A 14,232-nucleotide genomic window follows, 5' to 3' on the forward strand; every position below is an offset into this window, starting at 1 on the left:
GAACTAAGGACACTTACTCCACCAAGGCCAGGGGGACCTGGGGGACCTGGGGGGCCAGGGGGGCCAGGATTTCCAGGGGTACCAGGTTCTCCATCTCTGCCACGGGGTCCGGGTGCACCCTTGACAGGAAGGGAAGAAAAGGTATCAGTGAAGCGTCACTTCCTTTGGAACCATCACCCTGGGCAGCACTTGGGAGGCACCCAGACCGTTAGAAGACCCAGGGGACACAGACATCAGTATTTACTGCTGTCTGCTCACCTTTTCTCCCTTGTCACCACGATCACCTCTGGGTCCTTGTTCACCCGCAGGTCCCTGAAGGGGAGGGGCAAGGTATGTTGACATGAAACTAGAGGCCATGATGGGTTGAGTGCAGTCAGAGAATGGAGAAAGGGATCTCTCCCTTTCTTACCTGAGGGCCAGGAGGTCCTTTGGGTCCTATGATCTGTGTCAGAGAGAGCCACGGGCCCATTGGTTAGAGGGGTGCATTTAGGACAGCAGGTGCACAGGTTGTGGCAGAGGTGAGAGGTGGTGGGGATGGGTCATGGTGGGCATAATTTGTACTTACATCTTTGATGTCTCCAGGTTCTCCTTTCTGCCCCTGTGTCACAAAACATGGACAGGAGAAGGCTGAGCAAGCCCTCTGAGCCCCAACACAGAACCCCACCCCACCACCCTAGCCTCTCAGATGGACATCTTCTGAGGTCTAAAGAAGAGGCACAGACCAGATTAGCATCTCAGTGCTTCCGAAGGAGGACACGTGAAAGCAAAACATGGGCCAGTGAAATGGCCCAGTGGCTAAAGCTCTTACGGAGCCGGCCTAATGCCTTATGGTGAGAAGAGAGAACCAAGTCCTCAAAGTTAGCCTCGGGCCACCACACATGTGCCATAGCTTGTGTGTGTCCACGCTCATACATAAAATCACATGGGCAGGGAGTGAGGATGTAATTAAATTAATTAAATTAAATTAAATTAAAAATGGGGTGCCTTACCTTTGGCCCTAATTTTCCTGCAAGGGAAGACAGAGAAAGAGAAGTGAGACAGGAATGAGAATTTGTCACTCAGACTCTCTTTGGAGGATCAGAAAGGAAAGATCCACAACCGAGGAAGGAAGCGGATCCCTCTGTTGGTCCCCGGAGTCCCTCTGTGGTGGGGTTAGGATCATGGAGCCCTTTTGTGGCTGGGGACTTAAGGGACAGAGGTGCCTCTAACCTCATTAGTCAGGAAGCATGCACAGTGTACAGGAATGGTGGAGAGCAGGGGGGGGAGACAACCAGGGGTTGCGGGGCAAAGCGCAGAAGACCCAGAGGCCAGGCAGGTCTTCCCAACCCTTGCCCTCCCAAAGAAGAGTCTAAGGAAGCCAGCCTTACATTAGCGTGGAGTCTCCTTGAAGCAAGCACAAAAGAGAGCAGGACACGGGTGTTACAAAGAGCTTTGCAGCCAGGGCCATCCCAGACCCATACGCCCCTCCCCGCCACAGCAGCAAGCTCCACTAGGCCCTCACAAGGCACTGGTATGGGCGCCTCGGACTCCCTCTGAGAGTCTGCGCCATACAAGGCAACGGTGTGGGGGAAGCGTGCAGGAAAGGCGACTTCTCGATTCCGTTCAGCCCTCCTCTCCATAGGAGTAGGAAGGGAACCATGAGCCATCCAAGAGCCTGCGCGTGCGCCCCCACGCTCTCCGTAGGGAGATGGGACGCTTGAGTGGGTGCTGGGAAGGGCTCAGCTGTACTTTGTTAGCACTGGTTCTAGCTGGCAGTGGGTAACCACAGCAGCTTGCAGGGGCATGATCATCCTTTCAACTCCCAGAGCCCAGCTACCCCTTTGGCTTTTCTTAAACGGTGGTTCACACCAAGCAAGGGTCTGTGCGGGGAGAAAATGCCACCATTGTACTCTATTCCAGAGTGGGAACCCACTCTGCCCCCCCCCCACTTACGGGCAGAGGTTTCTCCACATTAATGATCATGTCCCCGAGGGTTTTCTATAGAGAAGACAAGGTGTAGGTGACATGGGACAAATTGAGCTCATGTTGTAGCTAGACGGAGCCCGATTTCCACCATTGCTTTAGTAATTAGCCGACTTGACTCATGAGGGGAAACTTTTGTGGAATCTTAGCTGTATTTCTGTACACACCCTCCTGGGGTGTTAGATGAGGGGGGGTCTCTGTAGTGATTCAGGCTCACCAGGCTCCAACCTGGTGGAACTGAGAAGTGGCCTTGCCTTTGTGCCCCTACTGGTGGGATCAAATAGATTGATTAGCAGCTTTTCAGCTTCAAAGAGAAGGCCAAAAACCCACGGAAAGGCATTTGCTGTGTCTTCGAGTAATTTATTTATGTTGAATAATAAATAAATAAATTACGACCACTGGCAGTGGCGAGGTCAGCTGGGCAGATGGGACAGCACTCTCCGAAGGGGATCTCAGGGTTGAGGCAGTCTGGGTCTTCACAGATTATGTCATCGCAGAGGACATTCCCAGTGTCACACACACAGATGCGGCAAGATGAGGGCTTCCATACATCCTTATCTTTATACCTCTGCCCATTCTGCAGACAGCTGCCAGCCTCCTCTGCACCGAGTGGGGTGGGAGGGGCGGCGTGCCAAGCAGGGAGGGGGAGAAGAGCCAGAGAGAGAGAGAAAGAGGTTGTAATAAACTTGTCATAATTAATCCAGATGCTAAGGAATGGTGGGGTGAGGTGGCAGACCACACCAGACAGACTGAACTTACACATTCGTTTTGAAAAACATCATTTGTTGGGTGGAGTGGGAATCATGAACGAGCACTAAAGGAGGGCTGTTACTCCACTGTGTCTCTTCTTCCCAGCATGGGGGGGGGGCATGGAGATAGGGAAGGGTAGTTGGAAGGTGAAACTGAGTGGTAGGGGGAGATGACGCTCTGAGCAGGAACCCTGGGGCAGTAAAGATGGAGACTACAGAAAAAATGGCGAGAAACTAACTGCTTAGCAAAGACATCCTTTTTGTCATCCTCTAGGAATAACGAGATTTTCTAAATACAGCGACAGCTAAGAATCAGAAAGCACAGGGAATTCTACCTAGAAACCTTAAAAAGACACAAGCAATACATAATAATCTGAAAGGCAGGCCGCGCCCTCCTGCTGGGACACTCCTGCCAGAAGTCTTGCCTCTGACTGAAGGTGGCAGCCACAATATGGGTGGCAGAAGGTTCTCAATGCCTAGTCGTGGCTAAGACTGACCAGTCTAGACCTGCGTCCTCCAAGAAGGCAAAGAAGTAGCTCGGGCTGGACCCTCTCCACCAGCGCCCTGCCGTCTGGAATTCGCCCTGCACATGAGAACGGCGCTGACGAGAGAGCTTCTCAGAGCGCCTGGGATTGAAGAGCCCGCACCACGTGCTAGGCAGCGCCCGGCGCTGTTTTTCTCATCAAAATCTCAAAAGCAGTGGCAAAAGCTGAGGGTGAATAATAGTGAAGAGCCACAAGCCCAGTGGGCGTGGGGAGAAACGGGCCTGCCCTCTGCTCTTCAAGGAGGGCGAGAATCCAAAGATCAAAATCTCCCTTTTCTCTTCCACTGAAAGAAACCCATCTATCTAGCCTTTAGATAAGAATCAAGGAGAAGGTGAAGAGATGCCAGGGAAAAAAGGTCGAAGCTGCTGGGATACCCCCTGTTCCTCCACCCCAGGCTCCAATGCCACTTTCCCCACCCCCAGGGGCGCTAAAATCTCTGGAGGTGAGGAAAGGCTAACGATGTACTGTCTTGACTAAGAAATGGCACTCTATCGCCCAAGACTGCCTAGGGCAACCCGAGAAAATCCTGGGGAGGGTGCATCGTGAAAGCTGATCGGGTTCCCCAGGAAGGGCGCCCTAGGGCCGCGCGGGCCAAAGACGGGGCGGGTCCGGCTGGGTGTGAGAGCTGCTGGCTGACTCTTTGTGGTTGGGGCTCAGGACATAGCCCTCCAGCAGACAGACATCCGTAGAGTAAAAAGTAGGATTAAATGACTGCCCAAGAAAGGAGCCAACGCTGTAACCAGATCGCCTAGGTGCGGTCCGAGGAAGCCAGCACCACCCTAATTGTGGCACGAAAGGGGCTACAGATAGCATCCTGGCCGCCCGATCCGGTTCCCCTCGTTACCGCCGTGCGGCATAAGTGATTCTTTGTGGCCGGCCAATTAAAAAGCTACCTCTTTCGGGGAACTGTTTTTGCTTCGTTGCCGCTGCGCGCGGGGCCTGAGCCCGGGAGGTGGCGGCAGGCCGGCACGGAGGGGGGGCGGTGAGGGCGGAGGGGGGCTGTGCATTGTGGGAGAGGGGGGTCGGGGAGTCGGGGGACCCACTGGGCCTTGCCTCTCATGAATGGGGCTTTTCTCGAGCGCATACAGAGCCCGATTCACAGCTCTCCACGAGGAACCAGTTTAAATAAATACGGGCAGGGTTTCAGCCCATCTGGAAGCCATCGCTGCCAATCCCCCAACGCAAACAAGTCTCACAAAGGAGGACTGAGGTCTCCCCTCCCGAACCAGCAGCACTTTTGGAAGCTAGGGCTGAGAAATGCAGATGTGGGTCAAAGGCTTCGCGGCCAACAAGTTTCCCAAACTCGTGGAAAGATGGAGAGGAGGAGCGTGATGGACTCTAGGTTTCTGACATTCCTAACGTCCACACAGGCTACGCCTTGCCCCACGTCAGGTCTTTGGGTCCTATGGACCCAAGGCTAGAGTATGGGGGTGTTTGCCATTGATGAGGCGAGCTGGGGGGTAAAACCAACGATTTTTTTTTTCATGGTCAGATGCAGAATCGTAAAAGACCGAAAGTTTTAGACAACCTAGACAACCTCCCACACACACACACACACTCATACAAAGCTATGGAATTCACTCTGTCAAAAAGGTTGCGGCAGTGAGAGAGAGCTCTTTGTCACTTAAGCGAGCGCCTTTGCTATCAGATGAATTAGGAAAGCGTTAAGACGCTCAGTTCACTCCACTGCGCTCCATAAAGAACACCGGTCAAGACCGCAACTTTGTGGGTGTGTGCTTGAAAGTTTAGGAAAAAAAAAAAAAGCCTATCTCAGACCACATACAAACACTTCGATGCCCCACCACCACCCCAGAGCTCGAGCGCAGGACTCTGGGTTAGCTCGCCACCCTGCCACCCTGCGCGGCGGGGTCGGAAAGCGCTATCCCGGGCTTCACGCGGCAGCGCTCCCCGCTCTAGCCCTGCCCCCGCCGCCGCGTCCACCACGCTAAAGAGCAAAAAGTTCGCCCGGGCCCGCCTCCTTCCAAAGCATCTCTGGAGACAGCCTTGTGGCAGGGGGAAGAGCACAGAGTCTCACGGGCAGAGTGTCTTTGATCCCCACCTACTGTCCAAACAGTTTCACCTGCGATTGATTAACAGTCTGTAACATACAGAGAAAGACAGGGCTGGAACACTACCGGTCGGAAACCTGCCCAAACACGTGGAAGAAAATTCTCTACCTAATACACTTTCCAGGCTTCGGTTGTCCTGAATATAATCCCAGACAGTGAGTGGATCTTACCCAGGGAGTTGGTGGAAAGGTGCGGGAACCGCCCTTGGACCGAGGCTATACAGCTGCCATCTCTAACGATAGCCTGACCCCATATCCATCCACGGCTACACACGCTGTAAAGTGACTCATTGTAGGGTATACAGTGTGTGTGTGTGTTGTGGGGAGTGCTCTTGGGGACACATTTGGAAAGCAGGTCTGCTTGGAGTGTCAACGGTTTTCAGATGTCAAATTCCTGCAGCCCAACGGAGGCAAGGGCCAGCCTGATAGTGGAGGGGACTGGAGAGCTGCGCTGAAGTCGCCGAGAGCCGCTTTTTCTTTGTGGCCTCAGATTTCAACCCATCAGGGTCAGAGTTAGTTCTTTGTCTAGCGCCCCTTTGAGCTCTGCAGCGTCTAACCCCTAGAATAGGCTGATAAATCAACCCGAAGGCGTCTCTCGATTTCTCTCCTACTTTTAAGTGTGGGGCTTCTTTTACTGAGCTCGAAGCCTCCTGATCAAAGCTGGTGGAAAGGGATGATTTAAGTCTGTGTTCAAACCTGTTGCATACGACGCTTTGCAAGTTCATATCCTTGCTTAACGCAGGGACCTGAGAATGTCTCCAATCGTGACTCTCATTGAAGATGCTGCGACAGAGGTCCTTACTAGCAGAATTAGGATCAGTGTACTCCTGTATACTCTGCGCTTAGGGCTTGGCGCCCTAACCCGGACCAGGACTTGGGGGAGGGGGTAGGAGGAAAAGGGTCGCAAGTCAGGGAAGCAGGCAGGGGCGGCGGGCGACTTACGGGCATCCTGGCCCTGACACCGTAGGACCGCGGCGATGAGCAGCGTCAGCAGCACCAGCGACTGGGGAGCCCCGAGGCGGATCATGGCTCACCGCGAGGCCTGGCAGAGCCTGGCCCGGGCGAAGCTCAACGAGGCGGCAGAGCACGGAGCGGGTCCGGGTCTCTACCGCGCCCTCATGCAGGAGGCCCTAGGAGCAGGAGGAGGCAGGAGACCCGGCAGCCCAGCGGCGCTCTGCGTCTTCCCCCAGCAGAGGCTCCAGTTATATGCTCCCGGTCGCTCCAAAGGCTGGCAAACCGGCCTAAACCGCGGGCCGCCCCCCAGCCCCCCGCAGGGCTGTAACCTGAGACCCCGCCCCCGGAGCCCGCCCAGGCCGGACCAGAGCCCACACCTGCCAAGGCCAGTCGCCCCTTTCGTGAGCCCAGCTTCCCGCCCCCGATGTGCCCAGTGGCCTGATCGGGCGGGGCACCGAGACAGCCTCCGGTCGCCCCCACTTGGGACTGCCACACTGCCCCCTCTAACCACAGGCGGGAAGGGGGGGACATCGGGCCCCTTTCCTCGGAGTTCTGCTGGGGTTAGAAGGGAGGGGGTTGTTTGCAGAGGCGTAAGCCTGAAGTTTTAGACCCAAGGCGGGGAGGACGAAACAACAGAAAGGAGCAAGGAAGGTGGGGATGGGGAATTTAGGAGGCGGGGAGGTGCGTGGGGGACCAAAGCATGAGCCGATGGACGTTGTACAGAATCCTAAATCTGGGGGACAGTTTCCCAGACCTGCCTTCCAGCTCCTTTGCGGAGTACCTGCCTGTGAGCTCCCACCTGGAGGCTTGCAGCCACAGGCTCCCTAACCCATCCCCCATCCAACTAGCTAGAAAAGGCCTAGGCAGAAGGGGGACTGAGCGGATGGCTAGGACAGGGGCTGGTGTATTCCTACACAGAGGGAGACCTGTGTGGAGGTGTAAGGGGGGAGCAGGCCAGGGAAGGGCCTAAAGGGATTGCAGACAGCCCCGGGACAAAATGGAGCACGCAGCTGGACTAGAGACATTTGCCTATTTCGGCTCGTCCTGGCCTAGGTTCAGGAATCTCCAGGGGAGTGGGTGCCCTTAGCCTGGATAGAGCAACCGCTGGCCAGGGACTGCTGGCCACTTTGAGGCCCTGGCCAGAGAGTCTGGAGGCGGCTGCAGCTGGACTCGGTTTTGTGAGGGGCAGGGAAAGCGCCAGAGTTTCCTAGTTATTCCCCCACCCTAGTTCCATTCTCCACGTCTTCCCCTATCCCTGGGCCTCCAGCCTCACCTGCCTTCCTTGTTCCCCACCCCCCACCTTAGCCCAAACTGCGGAGGCTTAGCCTAGCCCTTGCTATGTTCCCCGAAGTCTCCTTTGATAACAAGGAGAGTGAGGATGGGTCCCCAAATACACCTTTCCTTCAAGAGTGAGATGGTCCTCCAGTGAACTGTAAGCAAAGTGAAACTTGGAAATTAGGGCCCGATTTAAGCAGAAACTCCTTTGTATCGCAGCTGTGTTGCCTTCCTCCAAGAAGCTGGAAGTCCTTGGGAGAAGCCACCTCTATGGACCTGACTGGCACTCCCAGGGAATGCTGGAGGTGGGGGACCTAACCCAGCATACCACACTACTTTGACTTTGAGGCTTCTCAGGATGGAAACAAAGAACTTTGAGTGTGTAGAACGTAATTTCTCTGCAAGTGTGCTGGGTGGAGAGGAAGAGAGAATTTTGTTTGTTTGTTTGTTTGTTTGTTTGTTTGTTTTAATGTAAAATGCCACTGGGTTTCAACCAGTCTAGGGTGGGGGTTCCTTGAGCCTTTCTTACACCTTCCCAGCCTATTCAAGGCTTTGCGTTCAGTACTAGATCCTTCTGTCTCTGCTAGAAAGGTGGCTTTAAGTCTGCAGTGCCCAAGTCTTCTTTGGACCATGGGTGTCTGGTCTTGGCCTGGAAGTCAGTTTGTAACTCTCACACATCTTTACGGATTCCATTAGGTCTCTGAGCTGCCTTTCCTAATATATTTAGAATGCTGTATTTTGTTTTTCTACCTATGTATATTCATAGACATACATATACACACAATACACACACACGCACACACATATATAATGCAGTATCTGCATAAAAGAACTCGATTCAGCTCTCCATTTCATGCAATTAAAAACAAAATTGGCAGGGCAGTGGTGGCTCACGCCTTTAATCCCAGCACTTGGGAGGCAGAGGCAGGCGGATTTCTGAGTTCGAGGCCAGCCTGGTCTACAGAGTGAGTTCCAGGACAGCCAGGGCTACACAGAGAAACCCTATCTCGAAAAAAAGAAATAATTACCAGAGATGGGGGATTAACTGAAGCAAAATCAATCTAGAATTGAAATGGATGAAGCCGGAATAAATGGAAATTATTGAAATTCCATGACCATTCTAGAGTCTCCTCATGCAGAGCACAGAGACTGAAGGTGAAGAGAACCCTCTAGGTAGCCGAAACGCATGCGTCCTTCTTACTGGGTCCGACAGTCCATGGTTAACATAGCTCATGGTTAACAAAGGTAGTGTCACCTGACCTTACCAGCTGTTTAGAGAAAAACATAAGGAGTGTGGCAAGGGAACTGGGATGTGGTTTGATGGTGGAGGGTTTATAGAGCAGCGTGAGGTTCTAACACTGGGAGGCGGGGAGGGCCATGCTGATAAAAACAGCAGCCTACCTCGGTCAGTGGTGCTACGGTGTGCAGTGGCTGCAGAGAACAACTGCTTTATAGCTGCCTGCACTCCCTCATGGTGAAGTGGACTCAGAGCCTCACAGCTGAGGGCTAGCTTTCAGGGTGACAGAAGGCACAACACAAATTTCCAAAGGAGGGACCAACCAAGAGTCCTACATTCAACTCCAATGCCTATGAACACAATGGCCAGTGTGGCTCACTAACCCAAGGGTGCTGAATGGCAAGAATACCTGGCCAGTAAGCAAAGGCTCTCTATGTGGACTTCAGACCTTCTTAACAAGAGGGAAGTCGTGCCTGCCACTGCAGACGTAGGCTAACTGCACGGGCCTCGTGGAATCATGGATCTTGGAGGAAAGCCTGCAACCTCCACTTCATTAAACCATTGTAATTCCTAACTACATTCCAAATATTTGTCCTTACACCGGTAGATAACTGTAGTCTCACCCCCCACCCCCATCAAGGAGACTTCTCTTTGCGACAGGCAGAGATCATTACAGAAAACCACAATCAGAAGGCAGAGTTGTGCAGCCAAGTCCCAATGCATAAACCTACAATACAACTCCCACACCTAAAGGCTCAGGGATCATTGCAGAAGAGGGGGCAGGAAGGTTATAAGGGCCATGGGAACGGGGAGTTTGCCGTGCAACTGTGTGTCCTGGGAATATCAGAAGTTACACTCATGAAGTCTCACCAACATGGCTACCTAACAAGGGCTGAACAAGGACAACAGGCATCTTACATGGATGTGGGGATGAGAGGAAGCCGGAAGCTTCCACCCTACACAGAGAACTACAGAAAACTAAGGAATCCTGAGAGTGGAAGAGACAGTCTTCCCTAGGGAAGGGCACGCCCAAAAACATATATGCAAGTGACATTATACAGGCTGAGTAGGTTGTAGTTATGTATTTAGGGATATACATTCCTAAGGCACACATGCACACGCACACACACATACACACACGCACACGCACGCACACACACATACACACACACATACACACGCACACACACACACACACGCACACGCACACAATTTTGATTATTTGTTTAGTTTTCTGAGACAGGGTTTCTCTGTATAGCTCTGGCTGTCCTGGAACTCACTCTGTAGACCAGGCTGGCCTCGAGCTCAGAGATCTGCCTGCCTCTGCCTCCTGATTGGTGTGACTGTAGTATGGGCTACTACAGCTGGCTTACATTCATTTTCTTAATGAGGAAAACATTTATGCCAACATCAGATAGATGAGAGGAACAAAGAGCTTTGTCTTCCTCACTGGGTAGGGGACAGGACCTGGTGAGTATGCGACCCCTGTGACATCACTGTTTCCTCACGCATCAGGAGTTAGGAAAGTGAGGGATTAAACAGACACAGTCTGTACCTGCTCCAAATCAGACAACTCGGATAGGTTCAGCCAGTGATTTTATGTTGTATAGAGACAGAACGAGCAGCCCACTGTTTCTCTCTTTTATGAGGATATTAATTTAGATATTAATTTAGATATTAATTTTTGTGTGGTGCCGGGGCTTGAACTCAGGGCCTCACACACACTAGACAAGCACTCTACCACCAAGCTATGTTCTCGGCCCAAATTTAGACTTATGTAGACACGACCTTATTGGGAAAGATATTAATAGGTATACTGTAAAGAAAAGGTCTCTTTCTTTCCCTCTACCTAAATCCTCTTAAAATCAGTGATAAAGCAAGGAAGGCCCCACACTCTGAAGAGCTAAGCCCACCCCAAATATGGCAGGTGGTGAATGACAAGCTTCACAGGGCCTGGAAGGAGGGGAGGGAGGCCTGGCTCTCCCAGCAGGACACTCGGCCTCTGTTGGTCGGGCTCAATTCAGACAGCCTTTCAAGGCTTGTTTGTGTTTTCTTTTGGCATTTCTGGGCCAGGGTAACCGGATCAGGACTGTCCCGGAGAGGGTTTTCCCAGATTTATGGTGTGCATTCCGTTCCATAAGTCCATAAATGCGCTACTATGGGCTCTCAAATGCAAACAGCATTAAGAATCCCACCCAGACTCCAGCCTGTCCCGGTGCCACGCAGACTCGGTTTAGTTCTAATGCAAGACATGTACTTCTCGACAAGATAGAGGCACGGAACAAATCCAAAGGGATGCAGGAGAAACATGGCAGTGAAATGTTGGAAAGAAGCTCTGTTTCGATGGAGGGAGGGGAGGAGGAGCGGCAGAGAAGGAACAGGGCGAGAAGGGAGAGAAGGGGGACAGAGGAAGGGGAGAAACAAGGGCTAAGCAGAAGTAGGCTTCTTGAAGGAGTTGAGTTTGAGGATGCCTGGGGTTTGGAAATTCATGCGGCCACACAATCAAGCCCTATGTGAGAGCACAGAAGAATGGAGCAAGCCAGAAGACATGGCAGGGGCCCAGAACGGTGTAAAGTACAAGGGTTGGGGAGATGGGGATGAGAAGTAGGAATAAGAGAGAAAATTATATATAGATGTGGAGAACTCCTTGAAAGGCACTGGTTGCCACTGAGTCTCGCCCAGGCTTATATTACTTCTATTTTAGCCCTTTCTACTTATGGCTTGTGAGCCAGACCTTTGGATGGGGTTGGGAGAATAAAGATGGGAAGAAAAAGATGTCTGGTGTTTTAGCCTTCCTCTCTGGGAGAAAAAAAAAAGCTGTATTTTTATTCATAAAGATTTTTCCTTGCTGGGCAGTGGTGGTGCACACCTTTAATTCCAGCACTTGGGAGGCAGAAGCAGGCAGATTTCTGAGTTCGAGGCCAGCCTAGTCTACAGAGTGAGTTCCAGGATAGCCAGGGCTACACAGAGAAACCCTGTCTCGAAACTCTCCACCCCCCCAAAAATTTTTTTTCCAGTGTATGTATGTATGTATGTATGTATGTATGTATGTATGTATGCATGTATGTATGTATGTATGTATATACTTTAAACAAGACCCTTTCATATCAAACCTTGTACTTGAAGTAGAATAGCCTTCTGGCTTTAGGAATGTCTCTCATTGTCTCTTGAGGATTCTAGGGGCAGAAGGAAAAAATGCAGAAGCCTCGGAGAGGAGAAGCTTGGAAGCCCCCAGCGGACGCTGAAGATGAAGGAATGGTTTCTACATCAAAAGCAGTGGTTTCCTAGAGCCAGAAAACATTGAGCAACCATATAGCATGGTGGCTCCAGGAGACACCTTCGAAGGGTCATGAGGCAGGACCAGATAGGTTTCTACTTGCCATCTCTCCACGTGGCAAGTACCATGGAGCTGTGCTGTAGTCACACACACACATATGCACACACGGGCACACACACACACACACATACACACACACACACACACACGCGCGAAAGAAATCTGGGAGATCCGTAGACATGAGGAGCCCTGACAAGAGAGAAGGTGTGGTTTGTATGACCGGCAGTTACAGATGCCAGGCTCTGGAGGCAAGGGCAGGAGCTGAACTACCAGTGGAAGACAGGAAAGGAGTTAGGAGAGAGAGCCCTGTGATGTGAACATGACTTGTTCACCTGAAGGTCATGAGGAGAAGCCGTCATAAAGAAAGGGAGCCGTCATAAAAAGTCTCTCTCACGCCACCTGCTGCAGTGGTACACAGCCCCTGGTGGGACCAGACACTGGAACTTCCAAGACTCCAGAGCTGTGAGTGAAAACGGTGTTCGTTACAACATCTCAGGTCTGTGTTACAGAAACAGAAAATGAACAGAGACAGGGTGTTCAAAAAAGGCCCGTTTCAGAGGCGGGGCCGCTGGGACCTCTCTCTCAACAGTCCCTCCTTTACAAGTAGGCGAGAGGTCATGTCTGTGTTCCCGTTCTTCAGTGGGAAAGGGTAGATCAACTCTGGGGGCGGGGCTGACATAGATGAGGCCTTGGCTTGCGTATTCCACAGAGTACCAGGGAAGAGGAAGGACGAGGAGAGACGATTCCACTGTCGTACCCTTCACCCACTGTGGCCAGCTCCCCAGAAAGCATCTTTATCCCACTCTAGGGTGGGGGGGCCTTCCAGGAAGTCCCTAAACATCTGGAGAAAACATTTCTAGTGGATTCCATGGCCAAAGACAACATAGAAATGAAGCAGAAGGACACAGAATCCCAAACTCAGGAGGGTGCCTTGCCCGCTTTACCCCAGGCACCTGTCTGGGGCAGCCACTGTTACACTGTGCTCTGCGCCCTCAGCCAGCCTCCAGCCGCCAGGATTGGGGTCACAATCCCCCAGTGCCCCTTCTCCTGTCAGCTTCCTCAATGCCCTCTTTCCTGTCAGCTCTCTCGCCCCACGCCAGGCTTCACTGTGCAAGAGTACCACCCCACAGGTGTGGGGACACACTGAGTGAACCATTAGAAGTGGCTCTCTCCCTCAAGTCCATTAGCCCTCTCGGGGGAGGGGACATAGTCGCATAGAGTCTAACGTGGAGGTGGGCAGGTTGTAACATACCTTACTGTGAGGTGGCATCATTTGCTCTGCTAGAGTACCTTCGGTGTCATCCACAGACAAGGCATGACCTCTGAGCTGAAGGTGGGGCAGTGAAAGAAGCCTGTTTGCATTTGTCCCCTGGGGTAACTGAGTTAAGAACGTCAGAGAGCTGTGTGTAATATTGGACTACCAACAAGCCCTCTCAGTAGCTTTTGCTTCTCATCTCCTGGGGGAGCAGACCTTACCCTGTAATCCTCACCCGGTTGTATCTTGACTGCATTCTCAGGAGGCTGAGGGCAAAGTGTTCTGTGTGTATCGGCCTTCCTCCCCTGACATTGTGCCATCAGTGTGGAAGCAGCAGTGTGGTCTTTCCACACGGTGCTGTGCCCGGGAGGCTCAAAGGAAGGCTTATAGTCATTAACACCCATTTCTTTGGTCAGTACTCCAACACGACTTTCCCCCAGAAGGGATGACAACCATCAAGGCTGTCCTGCAGAACAAGATAGCAATTGGTGGCTGACAGCTTAAAATGAGGTACATTGTTAAAACTGGGAAGATCCATAGTAGGAAAGAGAGACCTGCAAGGGCTTTTGCTTGGTAAGAATTCTTAGAGGACACAATTCAAAGGAGAGGAGGGGAAGGGAGGGAGAGACAGAAAGAGAGGAGAGGAGAGAAGAGAGAGAAGAGAGGGGAGAGGAGATGAGAGAGAAGAACGAGAAGGAGAAGAGGAAGAGGAAGAGGAGGAGGAGGAGGAGGAGGAGAAGGAGAAGGAGAAGGAGAAGGAGAAGGAGAAGAAGAAGAAGAAGAAGAAGAAGAAGAAGAAGAAGAAGAAGAAGAAGAAGAAGAAGAAGAAGAAGAAGAAGAAGAAGAAAGA

The 14,232-nt window shown here is 52.1% G+C and overlaps 1 protein-coding gene across 2 annotated transcripts in view; it reads right to left on the reverse strand.

The window, feature by feature from the left end:
• The window catches only part of Col2a1 (collagen type II alpha 1 chain), a 29,458-nt gene extending 22,914 nt beyond the window's left edge, over nt 1–6,544 (reverse strand). The window contains exons 1-7 of one of the 2 annotated variants that reach the window (XM_021217158.2): nt 6,267–6,544; nt 2,359–2,562; nt 990–1,006; nt 566–598; nt 410–442; nt 259–312; nt 18–119 (exon numbers count right to left, since the gene is read on the reverse strand). In XM_021217158.2, coding sequence (XP_021072817.1) covers nt 18–119; nt 259–312; nt 410–442; nt 566–598; nt 990–1,006; nt 2,359–2,562; nt 6,267–6,351 — 528 coding nt within the window. In that variant the 5' untranslated portion in view covers nt 6,352–6,544. The remainder of the gene's footprint in view (nt 1–17; nt 120–258; nt 313–409; nt 443–565; nt 599–989; nt 1,007–2,358; nt 2,563–6,266) is intronic. The other variant, XM_029548068.1, reaches the window with a different exon arrangement.
• Between the last annotated feature and the right edge of the window lie 7,688 nt (nt 6,545–14,232).

This window comes from Mus pahari, chromosome 17 (genome assembly GCF_900095145.1).
Source record: "Mus pahari chromosome 17, PAHARI_EIJ_v1.1, whole genome shotgun sequence".
In the NCBI taxonomy this organism is placed as follows: domain Eukaryota; kingdom Metazoa; phylum Chordata; class Mammalia; order Rodentia; family Muridae; genus Mus; species Mus pahari.